At 39.8% G+C, this 17,161-nt stretch overlaps 1 protein-coding gene and 1 long non-coding RNA gene across 2 annotated transcripts in view; one reads left to right on the top strand and one right to left on the bottom strand.

The window, feature by feature from the left end:
- Nucleotides 1-330: 330 nt before the first annotated feature.
- Nucleotides 331-10,879, bottom strand: LOC128576101 (uncharacterized). Its single transcript, XR_008377240.1, has 3 exons — nucleotides 10,761-10,879; nucleotides 3,969-4,088; nucleotides 331-2,836 (listed from the first exon to the last, which is right to left on the bottom strand). It is a non-coding gene; the product is annotated as an uncharacterized LOC128576101 (long non-coding RNA).
- Nucleotides 10,880-11,099: 220 nt separating this feature from the next.
- NCAPG (non-SMC condensin I complex subunit G) overlaps nucleotides 11,100-17,161 on the top strand; it is a 31,028-nt gene continuing 24,966 nt past the window's right edge. Inside the window, exons 1-3 of the mRNA XM_053577567.1 lie at nucleotides 11,100-11,295; nucleotides 12,316-12,519; nucleotides 12,979-13,207. Coding sequence (XP_053433542.1) covers nucleotides 11,185-11,295; nucleotides 12,316-12,519; nucleotides 12,979-13,207 — 544 coding nt within the window. The 5' untranslated portion in view covers nucleotides 11,100-11,184. The remainder of the gene's footprint in view (nucleotides 11,296-12,315; nucleotides 12,520-12,978; nucleotides 13,208-17,161) is intronic.

Here is a 17,161-nt window from a genome sequence, read left to right as displayed (position 1 = left end):
CTTAAATAAGTACTTTCAAAAGAGATATGTGAATGGCCAAAATATGCTCAACCTTGCTAATCACAGAAAGAAATGTAAATTAAAAAGCCACATGGAAATATACCATTAGACAACCACCAGAATGGGTAAAACTAAAAGGACTGACTGTAACAAGTGTTTGTAAAGATGTGGAGTAACTGTGTAGGAATGTAAAATGAAACAATCACTTTGGGAAGTATTTGCAGCTTTACTAAAACGAAACATATACCAACCTTATGGCACAGCAATTTGACTCCTAGGTATATACAAAAAACACAGAATGTGTATTGCAGTTTTATTTATAAACCCCCGAGTTGGAAAGAACTCAGATGTCAACAGGTGAAAGAATAAATGAATTAAGGTATACTCATATGATGGAATAGTTTACAGCAATAAAAAAAAAAGTACTATGATGAAAGAATCAAGCATAAAACAATACACACTGTATCATCCCATTTACATGAAGTTTGAGAACATGCAAAACTTAACTGATCTTTATAAAACAGTAGTTATTTCTGGAGGAGGTATAAACTGTGATGAAAGGACTAGGCAATCAGAAATTTTTAGTACTTTGATCTGAATGTATATATCTTAATATGACCTTGATATGAATGTAAACATATGTAAAAGATCATCAAGAAGTATATTTACAAAGCCAGTTGCCCTGGCTCATACTTGTAATCCTAGCACTCTGGGAGGCTGAGTCAGGTGGACTGCTTGAGCTCGGGAGTTCCAGAGCAGACTAAGCAAGAGTGAGACTCCATCTCTACTAAAAAATGGAAAAAAATATCTGGGCACAGTGGCACACAGTCCTGGCTACTCCAGAGGCTGAGGCAAGAGGATTGATCAAACTCAAGAGTCTGAGGTTGCTGTGAGCTATGAGGCCATGGCAATTTATCTAGGGTGACAGAATAAGGCTGTCTCAAAAAACAAGTACACTGACAATTACTGCATGTTATATATTTTACTGTGTATATGTTATCACTTAGAAAAAAGGAGGTAGACAAATTGGCCTGACATTACTTACTTAATACATACGACAGAAAGGCAACATAATAGCCCACAAATCACTTGTAATTAAATCAAAATTTATCTGAGATTATATATACAAGTAAAGCATAGAAAAAACTCTCAACCATAAGTTATAGAAAAGAAATCTAAAATATTATGTAGGAATATATTATGGATCAACCACTGGATGAAACCAAATCTTGACAGCAAAAACAGTATGGAAGATGAAAAGTAATATGAAATTTCAAACTTGTATCTATTAAAAAAAAAATAGATACAAGTTGAGTATCCCATATCTTTTTTTTGAGATAGAGTCTCACTACGTTGCCCTCAGTAGAGTGCTATAGCATCACAGCTCACAGCAACCTCAAACTCTTAGGCTTAAGTGATTCTCTTGCCTCAGCCTCCCAAGTAGCTGGTACTACAGGCTTTGTTGTAGTTGTCATTGTTTGGTAGGCCCGGGTTGGGTTCAAACCCACCAGCCCCAGTGAATGTGGCCAGTGCCCTAGCCGCTGAGCTACAGGCACCGAGCTGAGTATTCCTTATCTTAAAAAGACTGAGACCAGGAAGTGTTTTGGATTTTGAATTTTTCCAGATTTTGGCATATCTGCACATACATAATGAGCTATTGGGGGGATGGGACCTACGTCTAAATACAGAATTCATTTGTTTCACATACACTTTATATGCATAGCCAAATAAACTATTTTTAATAAACTGTGTGCCGTGCATCTGTGTCTTGACTACAACCTATTACATGAGGTCAGTTGTGGAATGTTCCACTTGTGGCACATGTCTGTGCTCAAAAAGTTTTGGATTTTGGAGCATTTTAAATTTCAAATTTTTGGATAGGGATACTCAACCTTTAATTCCACAAATGTAAACAAAAAACTTGTTGAAATTCCTGTTACAGACTATGCATCATTTCTGTAAATAAAAAATTATTGCAATTCGCCTAAGCAAAGGACAAAGTTCCTTTTACAAAATAAATTGAAAAACTTTCTTTTTTCCTGCAAATATCTTCTTCAGAGCACATCTTAATAAAGGTGAGCATCTATGGCAATTGGAGTATGATGCCCGAAGGACCAATCTTAAAACTGACAATATAATTTTACTATATTTTTAATGTCAAATTTCTAACATCTGATTACTAAATTGTAACATAATTACTTTTTAAGAAATAAAATTTCAGATTTATTCTTTTTTTTGAGTCTCCCTCTGTCACCCTGGGTAGAGTGCTGTGGTATCATAGCTCACAGCAACTTCAAATTCCTGGGCTCAAGTAATCCTCTTGCCTCAGCCTCCTGAGTAGCTGGGACTACAGGCGCCTGCCACAATGCTGAGCTATTTTTAGAGACAAGGGTCTCACTCTTGCTCAGGCTGGTCTCGAACTTGTAAGAGATCTGCCCATCTCAGTCTCCTGGAGTACCAGTATTACAGGCATGAGTCACCGCACCTGGCCGCAGATTTATTCTTGAGAGAGTGCACATATTCAAAATGCTTATGTGGGGGAATTTTATTCTCATTTTACCATTAAGTTAGTTTCCTATGTGCTTATACTACTTCTCTTTTTCCCTACAGTTACAAAATTGGTCTTGCTTCTTTCTTCGTTTTCCATAGTAGTCAAACTTTGTTCCATGTTTCCCTACAGATCAAATTCCTGGAAGCACTATACTACTTACTTGACACAGTAGACACTTAACGACTGTCCTTCACTGCTTTCCATTGTGACATCTTATGGTTTCAGAATCTCATGCCTTCTTAAATTGTTCCCTTGTTTTGATGAGGCACCTTCTGCAGTGGCCGCCTAAGAAAAGATAAATAGTGAGATAAAATTTTTAGACTGTTAGTTCCATACTTGATTGGATTGTTTGGGTACAAAATTGTAGGTTGGAAATCATTTCTCCTTTTAAATTTAAACGTTTGCTGTTAAGTCTTCCAGCATTCAGCGTTGTTACTAAGTAGTCTAAACACCACTTTGCAAACACATCCTTTTTAAGTAACTTATTTTCCCTAGCCTCTTTAGATGCTTTTAGGATTTTCCATAATCCTGGCATCTTGAAATATCGTAATGATGTGTTTTGCTGGCCAGTGGATCCTTTAAATTTAGAAGATTAATGTCCTATGTTTTCTGGAAATGTCCCTTTTTTTTCTCTTTCTTCACCTCCTTTCTCTGTTCTCTCATTTTGGAACTCTTATTTACTGGATGTGACTACTTGTTCTGATCGGATATTCTTTTGTCCTTGCCTACTTTTCATCTCTGCCTTTTTGTTTTATTTTTTGAATTTTCTTCAGCTTATTTTCCAACACGTCTGCTAAATGTTTAATTTTGGTTTTCTTATTTTTCTAGTAACTCTTTATTTTCTGATTGTTCATTTTTTATAGTATCTTATTCTTAATGGATGCAATATATGCTCCTACATTTCTTAGAACATCGTATCTTCTTTGGGGAATTTTATATTCATCTTTCATATTGAAGGTTTCCTTAAACGTCTAGTGAAACTTGCTTATCAGTGTACAGTAATTTTAAGTGATTGAAAGCCATATGTGAATGAGCAGTGCTTACAGGCTCTGAGTTCACTGCAATAGTGTCAAACTATTTTTTTCCTTGTTCGTCATTTGCATAAGGTGGGCAGGGGTTGGGTACAAGCCTGGTTGTCAGATTTTATAGCTGGGTAGAGAAAGCTGACTGGAGGCTCATAATGTTCAGAATAACGACATTCTCTCAACTCTTCTGTCTTCAGTATAACACACCACTACCACCACTACCGGCCCCCCAGTCCTAAATCTATTTGGTTTAATTTCTGCAGAGAATAAGCTTCAATCTTTTGCTAGAAAGACTGGTAGATTGGTACAGAGGTAAGTTGCCTGGTTAGAAAGAGAGGGCAAAAACAAACCTTCAAATAATTCCCGTTTTCCACTTTGCTTCATACCCTCACCTTTCAGGGTAACTTATGCCTTCAAATCCTTGAGCTTCTGGGTGCTGGAAGGCAAAGACAGGTGCTCCTAATTTGGTAGACATTTTCTGTGACGAAGAATGGCTGCCAGACCTGTACTACCTACCAAGTAAACAAACAAAAAAAAAGGAATACACTTAATCTTTCCCTTCATAGTAGAGTAAATAACTACTCAAAGTATACAGAAACAAAAATAAACCAATCCGTTCTATTATTGAGACACCATTTTGAAAATTATGTAATGGAAATGTTGTAATAGTTATATGGTTATTTTAGCTAAATAACATGTGTCTTTCATAAAAAATCTTGTATCTGCTTCAAATGGACCTCCTTTCCCCCACTTAGTACTAACCTCATGTCAACTATGTGTAAGCCTCCCTTACTCAGTTATTTAGAAGTAAAAAAATAAAGCATTATGGAAAGAGCCAGACTGTTCCCCAGGAAGAACTATATGACTACAACCCAAGCTTAATCAATGCTACTAATACATTTATAGGGTTGGCAGTAAAATAAGGAAGCTAAATTCAGGAAGTTAAATTTGAAATTCCGGTAACTTTTGGGTAGTGTATTTCCCATATTTCATTGCGTATCTGAAATTCAAATTTACGTTGATTGGGGTCCTATCTTTCTACTTGCTAAATGGCAACCCAACACACTTAAAGAAATGTGTCCTACATAGAACATAACCAACATCAAAAAGCTAGGTTTAAAGAAAAACTGGGCTCTGGACCAAAGCTTTAAAACCACTGGGAAAGTACTTCACTATTAAAAAAGTAGACAAGGGCAAACACTTTGTAATCAGTCTTCCTGGAAGGCATTGGCTGTGGCCAATATCAATGGTAACTTTCAATTAATTTAGGAATTTGGGTTCTTTGCCATTCTAGTTATTTGGGGGTGCAACTATAAAGCCAATCTAGGGCTTTTTTTTGGCGGAAGATAGCCATGCCTCTGGACTGTTCCACTTCTGAGTACCTCCCAAAAGTTGCCCTCTACTGGACCACTGTTTAATTAATATGCTGTAAAACAGTAGTTTTTTATTTTTGGAGTTTCACAGCTCATGCTGTTACCAGTATTTTTTCTTTTCTTGGAGATTCAAGAATGAAACCTCAGACCACACCAGTAAGCTACAGGAAAAGTTTAATTTACAGAGGATACAGAAAGGCAACAAAGCCTCTGGCAGTGGCAAAAATTCCCAAATGGAAAGACCATGTAGGTCTTTTGTGTAGGGATTCATATGTAACCTTGTGAGAAAGGGTGAGGCCTGGGAACAGGTCACACTTGTCCAGGAGCTGCAGGAGCTAGCAGACAAAAAAACATCCGGAGGGTCAGGCACAGTGGGTCACGCCTCTAATTCTAGCACTCCGGAAGGCAAAGAAGGGTTGATTGCCTGAGTTCAGAGGTTCGAGACCATCCTGAGCTAGAGTGAGACCAGGTCTCTCAAAATAGCCTGGCATTGTGGTGGGTGCCTGTAGTCCCAGCTACTCAGGAGGCTGAGGCAAAAGAATTGCTTGAGCCCAAGATTTTGAGGTTGCTGTGAGCTATGGCACTACAGCACTCTAAGAAAGGCAACAAAAAGAAAATCCCATCCAAGTTGATTAGCGAAGGAATATATTAGCAAATGAATAAGGTCCCCAAAGTTCCCCACCTAAGCAAAACAGCAGGATGTATGCTTTCCATTCCAAGAGGGGGGGCCCTATGGATGAAATCCTGCTGGTGTCCTGTTTTCTCAGGCCTAGAAAATGGGGTCTCTGTCTAGCCCTGAACAGGGGAACCCTGTATCAATACTACAGATAGAAAGGTAATTGCCATGGGCTTAGCAGTTAACATAAAAATTTACCCCAAATAAGAATATACTACAAGCCCCTTACTGCAACATTCATTTTAAGATTCTTCCATCATGTTTGTTTGAATCTAACTTGATACACCAACTTGGTTTGTGTGTATGTTAGGAACTCAGTTTTAATCTTGTCAGTCTGACCTTGACCCTGAATCTTCTATTGCATAACGATCCCAGGAATTTTCTTTTTTTTTTTTTTTTTGTAGAGAACAGAGTCTCACTTTATGGTCCTTGGTAGAGTGCCGTGGCCTCACACAGCTCACAGCAACCTCCAACTCCTGGGCTTAAGCGATTCTCTTGCCTCAGCTTCCCGAGTAGCTGGGACTACAGGCGCCAGCCACAACACCTGGCTATTTTTTTTTTGGTTGCAGTTTGGCCAGGGCCAGGTTTGAACCTGCCACCCTCGGTATATGGGGCCGGCGCCCTACTCACTGAGCCACAGGCGCCGCCCGATCCCAGGAATTTTCATATCACGTATCAGTCATTTATGTCTTCCCAAATAAACTGCCCAATTCTACTTAACTATTTTATGATTTAACCCTAAACTGTTAACGTTTCTGACTCCAATCGTTTAGAAGCAACACAGGTGTTGCTGTGGGCTACCTTATTATTTTAAATCAGGCATTCGTTTTCCACATCTCATTGAGAAAAGCGGGTCAGCTCTTCCAGCTCATGGGAGGTTGGAAGCTAGCAAGTGTCTGATCATTGTGGTTTCCTTATCTTTTTCATGTTCTTGGTCTCACTTCCAAAACTCTTACAGTATATAATCTCACTGCTGCTATTAATTGAAAGAGCTTGGCAGACAGCAAAAAATTATCAGACTCAAATATGTAGCCATTAGCTATTGTTTAAAACTGACGGAGATACAATCATGAAGGTTTTTCTTTGAATAAGCTGGACAGAAGTACCTGATGGTTACTGCCAGCTATTGTAGTTCCTTCAGTCCAAAGGTGGACTGATGCTAACAGCTGGCATAAAGATAGCTCCTAAGTCTGAAGAGCTGTCCAGACTTTTTCATAAACGCTAGCCATCGGAGCAAAACACTTCTTTGATCTTTGTGCCACTGTTTTATGGATTTAGCATATATAACTGTATATGTACATGAAATATTTATATATTATATATTTTATCTATTTCCTTGACTATCCCTTGGGGAGTTTAATTGCTGGAGTGTCCCTACCACCACACGAATTTCCACTACATCTGAACAGCTGCTCCACGCAATTGTAAATGATCCTCCACAACAAACCATTTTCAAATATTTCAAAGGCCTGTATATAGATAGGGTTTATTAATCCAGAGACAGCCTGATGGGAATTCATGGTATGTTTATACTATAATTGCAGGCATCATAACAGGTTTGCAGTAGTATAGGCTAGGTTTCAAACGGCACTCCCCTAGAAAAAATAAGAAGCCGTTAAGGGGGTCATATACAGGCGAACCTCTATAAAAACTGAGGAAGAAATTCAGATTCCTGGCATTTTCCTTTGTGCAGTTGATACTCAGTATAATTCGGCTCTTTAGAAATGAATGTCAAAGGAGAGTATTCTCAGAAAGGTTATTGGGTAGCCAACTTCTTGCTTTCTACATGGTTAATCTAATGGCTGGGTAGTGAAGGGGTAGAGTCTTTTTCCTTCCCAATGATTAGATATTCCATTCAGATAGGCAGAGTAAACTGGGACAGGGAGGGTGATGGGGGGAGAACTGAGTGTGGATAATGTTCAACTTATCTTTTGTAATATGGTATCTTTGGACTAAGTCTCCATTGAAGTTCTTATTTATCCACAGGGGTTGTCAAAGGATATTCTCACAATGCATTTTTTAATAGATGAGTTACAGGATCCTTGGCTATATATTCAGTACTTCGTAGTATTTCAGAACGAAATAGCCTTACAATACTTATTCTTTAGTTTCTGCTATTTCTTCAACTAAATTTACCAAGGACAGGAAAAGATTTATTCCCATACTTGCATTTGTTCTTCTTTTCCATAGCACGAAAAGCAAGTCAGAAAACATGTAGTTTTATAGCAATGAGACCATGATATTTAAATTTACTCTTATCATTTTTAGAATTTTTTCAGATTATGAAGTAAAAAGATAATCAAAATACAGTTAGGCTGACCTCTGGTGGCCAGATGCTTCATCATTCAGTAACTGACAAAATAACAATGAAGTCTCTGGTGGTGTGACAGCCAAATAAAATACAATGAAGAAATATTATTAGCAACTTCACAAAACAATAAAAGTAGCACATTCCCAAAGCATAAAAAAAGGTGGGCAATGAAAAGCCACAAAATAAGAAGAATGCCACCAAATATTGGTTTGTTCTAATTCTTACTTTAGCCGATTTTACATTAAAAATAAACCATATATGAAGAGGTTCTCCAAGTATAGTACAGTTCTACAAGGCCAAACAATTAAGTTTGGGAACTCATCCTAGAAAAAGTGATACATACTTCATTGCTGAATATCATTATGGTTACCTTCCAAGTTCTCCCCTAGGTAAGCTATACATCAATGATAGCACCTAGTCCACCCTTCAAAACATTTTTTCTTTTTTTCTTTTCTTTTTTTTTTTTGTAGAGACAGAGTCTCACTGTACTGCCCTCGGGTAGAGTGCCATGGCGTCACATGGCTCACAGCAACCTCTAACTCTTGTGCTTACACAATTCTCTTGCCTCAGCCTCCTGAGCAGCTGGGACTACAGGCGCCGGCCACAACGCCCGGCTATTTTTTTGTTGCAGTTTAGCCGGGGCTGGATTTGAACCTGCTACCCTCGCATATGGGGTCGGCACCCTACTCACTGAGCCACAGGCGCTGCCCCAGAACATTTTTTCTACGATGAGTTGGAGAACTTAATAGTCTAATTTTGTATGCTGTCTGATACACTGTCATCAATAGCCACATGTGCCTACACAGCAACTGCAATGTGGTTAGTGCAAAATAATACCCAACTTGGAAACTGGTAAGAAAAAAAAGTATCTCTTAATAATTAATACTGATCACATGTTACAATATTTTGGATAGATACAATTAAAAATTAATGTCCTGGGTCGGCACCTGTGGCTCAAGCAGCTAAGTTGCCAGCCACATACACCAGAGATGTCAGGTTCGAATCCAGCCCAGGACTGCCAAACAACAATGACAACTGCAACCAAAAACTAGCCAGGAGTTGTGGTGGGCACCTGTGGTCCCAGCTACTCAGGAGGCTGAGGCTCAGGTTGCTGTGAGCTGTGACGCCACACTACCGAGGGCAACAAAGTGAGACTGTCTCTTAAAAAAAAAAAAAAATACTCATACAATGGATTGTATTAATAGCAAGCTGTCTATACCTTAATTTCCTCATTTTAAAAGTACACTGAAGGTAAATTACATGAGTTGTTTGTAAGGATTAAATGAAGCAAAGTGCTAGAAGAGTGTCAGGCACAGGGTAAGGGTCAATAGAGTGCAAGCTACTATTATTAACATGTCGATATGAATAAAGCTCAATAATGCCATTGATTGAAAAAGGAAGTTGCACATACAATCGCATGATTAAAACATGCAAGAGTATAATATACCTTCATTCACATTGTTAATATATAAAAATTTGTGTGGTAAAGGTTAATAGTAAATTCTGGAAATCCATTACTTCTTCGGAGAGAAGGTAATTCAAAAGGAGAAAGGTATACAGGTGGCTTTAGAAATATCCTATTGCTTCAGATGGCAGCGGGTACTGAGGTGTAGGGGAGAGAAAAAGGCTTCCCTCCACCATCCTAGGTTCTTTGGGCTACATATTGAGTTGATGTGAGACAGAAAAACAGAAAAAAACCATATTTAACTACATATGTAGGGGAACCTCACAAGGGACAGATGATGGATGTACACAGCGTCCTCAGCCACAGAAGCAATAGGAGTTCGGATTTTGGAGCTTTGGGATTGTGGTGGTAGGGGGCTATGGCCACAAAAGTTGAGGGAGAAAATAAATGCCGAATAAAGCTTGTTATGCAGACAGTGTCTCTGGTAACAAAAATCATCTCAAAGCAATCCTCTCCCCAACGCAGACATTTACTACAAAGATTTTCCCTAAAGATGTAAAAGGACAGATTTTCAGAGCTACTCTTGTGCCTGCAGTTTCCCAGCATAACCACCTCAAAATACGCATAAGGAGTAAAATATGTTTTAGGGTGGCATATTCTGATCTTTTACAGTCATTTTATGTGACTACATCGAGGGCCCCAATACATGTGTCTTCGTTTTTGTCTGATTTCCTTTCTTTTTCTTTTGGAAGCAGAGTTGTCTCACTATGTCCCCCTCGGTAGAGTGTCGTGGTGTCACAGCTCACAGCAACCTCCAACTCTGGGGCTCAAGCGATTCTCTCGCCTCGGCCTCCCGAGTAGCTGGACTACAGGCGTCCGCCACAACGCCCGGCTATTTTTAAAGACCGGGTCTCGCTCTGGCGCAGGCTGGTCTCGAACCTGTGAGCTCAGGCCATCCACCAGCCTCGGCCTCCCAAAAGCTGGAATGACAAGCGTGAGCCACCGCGCCGGGACCATCTGATTTATTTTCACTTAAAAAAAAAAAAAAAGTTTAAAAGACCCAGTTCCTGCTCTTGTTTATCCACCGTCCTGCACGTGTGTAAACTAGGTCCGAGCAGCTGGCACAGGTGGACCCAAGGGCAGCCAAATTAAAGACCGCGTCTCCCTTCGCCGCCGGGAACTAAGGCCCCGAACAGGCCGCGGAACGCCCTCCTCAGCGGAGCCGGCACTGTCTCCCTTCTCGGTGGCCCCGGCCGCGAGGCCCAGTCCTCGGAACGCTCCACCTGTTCTTCCTCAAAGTCTTCCGAAACGAACCACTCCTCTGGGGACCCCGCGCCCCTTCGGCCGGAGCGGAGGCTGCTCCCCTCAGCAGATTTGCTTTTCTCACCTATGAAGGAGGGCCTTTTCGTCCATTCTTACCTCGCGCCCAGCCGCACGCCTAGCGCCACCAATTCCGCGCCGACGGTCTCACCGCAGCTCCTCCGCCCACTCTCCCAGCTACGTCACTTCCGGCCAAACCTACTGCCTTTCTGCTTGGGAAGACAAGTCCTTCTCCGAAAACGGCGAGACAGACCCTGCGCGCATGCGTGCAGACCCTGCGGCTCGGGGGTGGGCGGACCCATCTTTTCCCGCCCTCTTCTTCCGACCCTCACAGGGCAGTCTCGCGGGAGTTCCTTCTCCTGCGGGAGTTATTTGAACTCTCTGGCGGTAACCACGCCCAGGCCTGGCGGAGGCCGGCTAGCTAGTGTTCCCGGGCTCTCTGCGGAAACCTGGGCATTTGAGTGGTGTTGCCTGCAGCAGGCAATCGCGGGCAGGACTTGTCCTGGTATTGTCTAGGCGCGCCATGGGAGCGGGAAAGAAGCTGCTGTCGGTTAAGGAGGCCTTTCAGCTGGCGCAGCAGCCGCACCAGAACCAGGCCAAGCTGGTGGTGGCGCTGACCCGCACCTACCGCGCGGTAAGTGCGGCCCGCAGGGCTCAGCCTTCCGCAGGAGACTCCAGTGCCCTTCGCGACCACTAAAGAGGGACCTGAGGTTCGGGAGAGGTCAGGCGGCGTGGCCGAGGTCGCCAAGGCCCAGATCAGAAAGACCTCGAAACCTGGGCGCGGTCCACACGGGTCCGGTCTTTGCTTTTGCGCCTGGGTACCGGGGCTGCGCGGACCGCTAATCCTTGTCTGTGAATTGAGGCGGAAACATTAACAAGCACCGAGGCGACCAGGAACCAAGTACTGGGCCTCCGAGTGGATGTGGGGGATCGCTGGTTGTCGCCCCTCGGTCACCACTCACAGCAAACGGTCAAATTATTCTAACCTCGTCCCACGGTTAAATTGATCGAATAACAAAATACCAAATTAATCATTAGGACTGGCCCTTCTTATTTATGTCACGACTGTCTATTCTTTCGAGTGGAGCCGTGAGAAGAATGGCAATGAATTTGGGGAAGATACATGATCTTGAGGTCCAAGAAAAATTTAGGATACGATCAGAACGTTGTATACAAAAGAAATTGCTCTGTGGTAGGAAGGCTTAAATATAAATATAAAAAAGCCAGTGTTGCTTTTGAATTCATGAAAAACCATATTTTTACAAAACTGATACTAAAGCATATTGAGAATGCATGGTATTGGGGGAAAAAAATCAAAGGAATCTTTTCACTGTCAAAATTCAAGCTGTGTGCTTAGCGAGAAGCACTTTATAGCCGGGATAGAAGTTCATGCAAATGCATTTCCCTTTATTGGCTTGGCAATTGAAAGTTTACTAAGTAAAGATTTAATGTGAGTTATGACTAGCACTTTTAGCAGTCTTACGGTAATGTTGGAAATAAAGGATTTTTTTTTTTTTTTTTTGGCCGGGGCTGGGTTTGAACCTGCCACCTCCGGCATATGGGGCCAGCGCTCTACTCCTTTGAGCCACAGGCGCCGCCTGAAATAAAGGATTTTTATTAGTGAAATTTATGAAGGGTTTCTTTTGTCTTTCAGGTGGATGATAAAACAGTTTTTCATGAGGAGTTCATTCATTATCTTAAATATGCTATGGTGGTCTATAAACGTGAACCAGCTGTGGAGAGAGTAATAGAATTTGCAGCAAAGTTTGTTGCTTCGTTTCACCAGTCAGATCTGGAAGATGATGAGGAAGAGAAAGATGGTGGCATTTTAAATTGCTTGTTTACTTTTCTTTTAAAGGTACTATAAAAACTAGCACTTTGGGGCTGCAGAATCTTGCCATTATTAAAAGAGCCATAGGATTTTGGATGTTTTAGACAGCAAAATATCTGGTATTTGAGAACATGTCTATGAATGAGTCTTCTAACTACAGCATTAAATTTTTAATGACCTCTTTAAACCAGTTCTCATGTTTGTATTAGATGAGTCCTCTACGTATCTTAAAATTTCCTGCATTGAGGAATATAGTCTTGTAACTTAGCAAATACTTCTTTCAGACTGCTTATTTTGAAGTTGTATAAATTACATATTTGGTATTACTTAGGAACCAAGTAATATTACAGCATCTCTTCAGGTAATGAATTACTGTTCTAACTTTTTGAATTCTGAACATACAGAGTTCAAATAGTATTCATTTCATTATTTAAGAATAGTATGTATTAATAACCATGAATGGATTTTGATTTGTTTTTGTTTTAGTCTCATGAAGCAAACAGCAATGCAGTGAGATTTAGAGTGTGCCAGCTCATAAACAAGCTTTTGGGAAGTATGCCAGAAAATGCCCAGATTGATGACGATATGTTTGATAAAATCAATGAAGCCATGCTTATTAGATTGAAAGATAAGATTCCAAATGTGAGAATACAGGCCGTTCTGGCACTTTCACGACTTCAGAATCCCAAGGATGATGAATGCCCAGTGGTTAATGGTATGTGTAGTTCCCTAAATCTTTTTTCAGTTTTGTTGATTTTGTTAAATTATCAGTAGTTGCATTTTTATAACGAACTATGCAATAGTATAGGTAATGAATATATGATTCAAATAATAAATCAAGTAGTAACTACCCAACTTAAACAAAAGAACATCATTAATATCTTTGAAACCTGATTGTATCCCACTCCAGTTGCATCCTTCTCCCACAAAAGTAACTATTACCCTGAAATTTAGGTTAGTTTCTTTAAATTTAATTAAATCAGGTATTAATATTTACTTAACATGCCTCTCTTTTTTTTTAATCCATCTTTTTATTTATTTTAATTGTTAAATCATAGCTGTGTACATTAGTGCAATCAAGGGGTACAATGTGCTGGTTTCATTTACAATCTGAAATATTCTCATCGAACTGTTCGTTGTAGCCTTCATGGCATTTTCTTAGTTATTGTATGTAGACATTTGTATTCTGCATTTAGTAAGTTTTGCCTGTACCCATTCTAAGATGCACCATAGGTGTGGCATCTACTACCCTCCCTCCACCCTAACCTCCCCCCTCCCTTCCCTTTCCTTGGCCCTTTCCCCATAGTCTTGTGCTATAGTTGGGTTATAGCCTTCATGTGAAAGCTATAAATTAGCTTCATAGTAGGGCTGAGTACATTGGATAATTTTTCTTCCATTCCTGAGATACTTTGCTAAGAAGAATATGTTTCAGCTCCATCCATGTAAACACGAAAGAGGTAAAGTCTCCATCTTTCTTTAAGGCTGCATAATATTCCATGGTATACATGTACCATAATTTGCTAGTCCATTCGTGGGTCAATGGGCACTTGGGCTTCTTCCATGACTTAGCAATTATGAATTGGGCTGCAATAAACATTCTGGTACAGATGTTTTTGTTATATTGTGATTTTTGGTCTTCTGGGTATAAACCTAGTAAAGGAATTATAGGATCGAATGGCAGGTCTATTTTTAGGTCTCTTAAGTATTCTCCAAACATCCTTCCAGAAGGAACATATTAGTGTGCAGTCCCACCAGCAGTGTAGAAGTGTGCCCTTTTCTCCACATCCATGCCAACATCTCTGGTTTTGGGATTTTGTTATGTGGGCTACTCTTACTGGGGTTAGGTGATATCTCAGAGTAGTTTTGATTTGCATTTCTCTGATGATTAAGGATGATGAGCTTTTTTTCATGTGTTTGTAGATTGTGTGTCTGTCTTCTTTAGAGAAGTTTCTCTTCAAGTCCCTTGCCCATCCTGAGATGGGATCACTTGTTCTTTTCTTGCTAATACGTTTGAGTTCTCTGTGGATTCTGGTTATTAGACCTTTATCGGAGGTATAACCTGCAAATATTTTCTCCCATCCTGAGGGCTGTCTGCTTGCTTTACTCACTATGTTCTTGGCTGTGCAGAAGCTTTTTAGTTTGATCAGGTCCCAGTAGTGTATTTTTGATACTGCTTCAATTGCCTGGGGAGTCCTCCTGATAAAATATTCACCCAGGCCGATTCCTTCAAGAGTTTTCCCTGCACTTTCTTCAAGTATTTTTATAGTTTCATGTCTTAAGTTTAAATCTTTTATCCAGTGAGAGTCTATCTTAGTTAATGGTGAAAGGTGTGGGTCCAGTTTCAATCTTCTACAGGTTGCCAGCCAGTTTATCCAGCACCATTTGTTCAATAGGGAATCTTTTCCCCACTGAATGTTTTTAATTGGCTTGTCAAAGATCAAATTAACGGTAAGTAGCTGGATTCATCTCTTGGTTCTCTATTCTGTTCCAGACATCTACTTCTCTGCTTTTGTGCCAGTACCATGCTGTTTTGATCACTATGGGTTTATAGTACAGTCTCAGGTCTGGTAGCGTGATTCCTCCTGCTTTGTTTTTATTGCTGAGTAATGTTGTGGCTATTCGAGGTTTTTTCTGATTCCATATAAAATGAAGTATTATTTTTTCAAGATGGTTAAAATATGACAATGGAGCTCTAATAGGAATTGCATTAAAATTATATATTGCTTTGGGTAGTATAGACATTTTAACAATGTTGATTCTTCCCAGCCATGAGCATGGTATATTTTTCCATTTGTTAACATCTTCAGCCATTTCTTTTCTTAAAGTTTCATAGTTCTCTCTGTAGAGATCATTCACATCCTTTGTTAGGTATACTCCCAAATATTTCATCTTCTTTGGCACTACTGTGAAAGGAATAGAGTCCTTGACTGTTTTTTCGGCTTGGTTATTGTTGGTATATATAAAGGATACAGATTTATGGGTGTTGATTTTGTAGCCTGAGACATTGCTGTATTCCATGATCACTTCTAAAAGTTTTGTAGTAGAATCCCTAGAGTTTTCCAGATATACAATCATATCATCTGTGAAGAGTGAAAGTTTGATGTTAAGTTTTCCTACCATTTTGTGAATCATACTTCATTTTTCTGTGTTTTTCCCTCAAAATTATTTCTAACATACATCCTTGCTGATATATTTAGTTTTTTAACTATGTTTTAGTGTTCTGTTGTATGGATGTGACAGTTTATTTCTAAAGTCAGTGGACCCTGTAATTGTTTCCAATTATTTTGCTCTTAAAAACAGCGTCTCATGAACTTTCTTAGACATAGCTTCTGGCCTAAGAAGGTTAAGGAGTTTTTCTTGAGGTGGATTTCTTAGGATGTCTAGTAGAGGTTCAGCTTTATTAGCTAAAATGCAAATGTGCACAAAACAATGTACCAGTTAATATTCTCAATAACAGTTCATAAGTACTTATTCTATATCCTCTCTAGACTTTGATATTATCATATTTTTAAAAGCTGTTAGTATATATGGTTTGTGTCATTGTTACTAGCAGCCAATTATGTTTCCACAATTATATATGTTATGTATTTTGCCCATTTTTCTATTGGATTTTTGACTAAAAATCAGTTTTTTTAATTGATTTATTAGAGTTCTTTATATATTTCCAAAAGAATTCCTTGGGTTATATTAGTTATAGATCCCTTTCTACTTTGGGTGGCTCATTGTCCTACTCTTTTTGTGGGTATTTTTTGTTGGACAGAAATCCTAACATCAAAAATAAAAATCTTTGCCATTATGATTTATACTTTCTGTCTCTTAAGTAATCTTCCCCTTCTTCTAGTCATAATCTAGTAATCTTCCCCTATCTGCAGGTCATAAAGATAGTCCTGTTTCACTTTTTCATATATGCCTAGGGATAGCTTGGGCACCCTCTGTTTCTTGTTCTCTTTGTTCTTCTTACCAGTTTGTTATTTATTTATTTTTTTTGTAGAGACAGAGTTTCACTTTATGGCCCTCGGTAGAGTGCCGTGGTATCACAGCTCACAGCAACCTCCAACTCCTGGGCTTAGGCGATTCTCCTGCCTCAGCCTCCCGAGTAGCTGGGACTACAGGCGCCCGCCACAACACCCAGCTATTTTTTTGTTGCAGTTCGGCCGGGGCCGGGTTTGAACCCGCCACCCTCGGTACATGGAGCCGGCGCCTTACTGACTGAGCCACAGGCACCGCCCCAGTTTGTAATTTTTTTAAGAGACAAAATCTTGTTATGTTGCCTAGGCTAGGCTAGAACTCCTGGGTCAAATACTCTTTATGCCTCATTTTTTACACAATGAAATTTTAGCTGTAGGTTTCAGCTAAAACCTTTAAAAGATAATAAAAACATGGTCATTAAATTCAACAATTTACAGATTACATAACTAGCAATGTTACCAACATAGGAAAATACCCAGAATCTCCAGAGAAAATTAATTGTCTGGTAACATTTAACACAGTAAGATTCTACATAAGTTACCTGTATTCTTATACAGGTGCCTCAGCGTCCTGAGTAGCTGCAACTATGGGCGCTGGTCTCTGTACCAGTCTTTTATTACTGGTTTTATAATCACTTTTGATAACTTGCGGTTGTCAAAGACTTTTGGTGTTAAGTCATACACGTGTAAAACCCAGATAC

The sequence above is a fragment of the Nycticebus coucang genome, chromosome 23 (assembly GCF_027406575.1).
Source record: "Nycticebus coucang isolate mNycCou1 chromosome 23, mNycCou1.pri, whole genome shotgun sequence".
NCBI lineage: Eukaryota > Metazoa > Chordata > Mammalia > Primates > Lorisidae > Nycticebus > Nycticebus coucang.
Note: the sequence above shows the minus strand (reverse complement) of the source record. Positions and strands in the feature narration are given on the sequence as shown.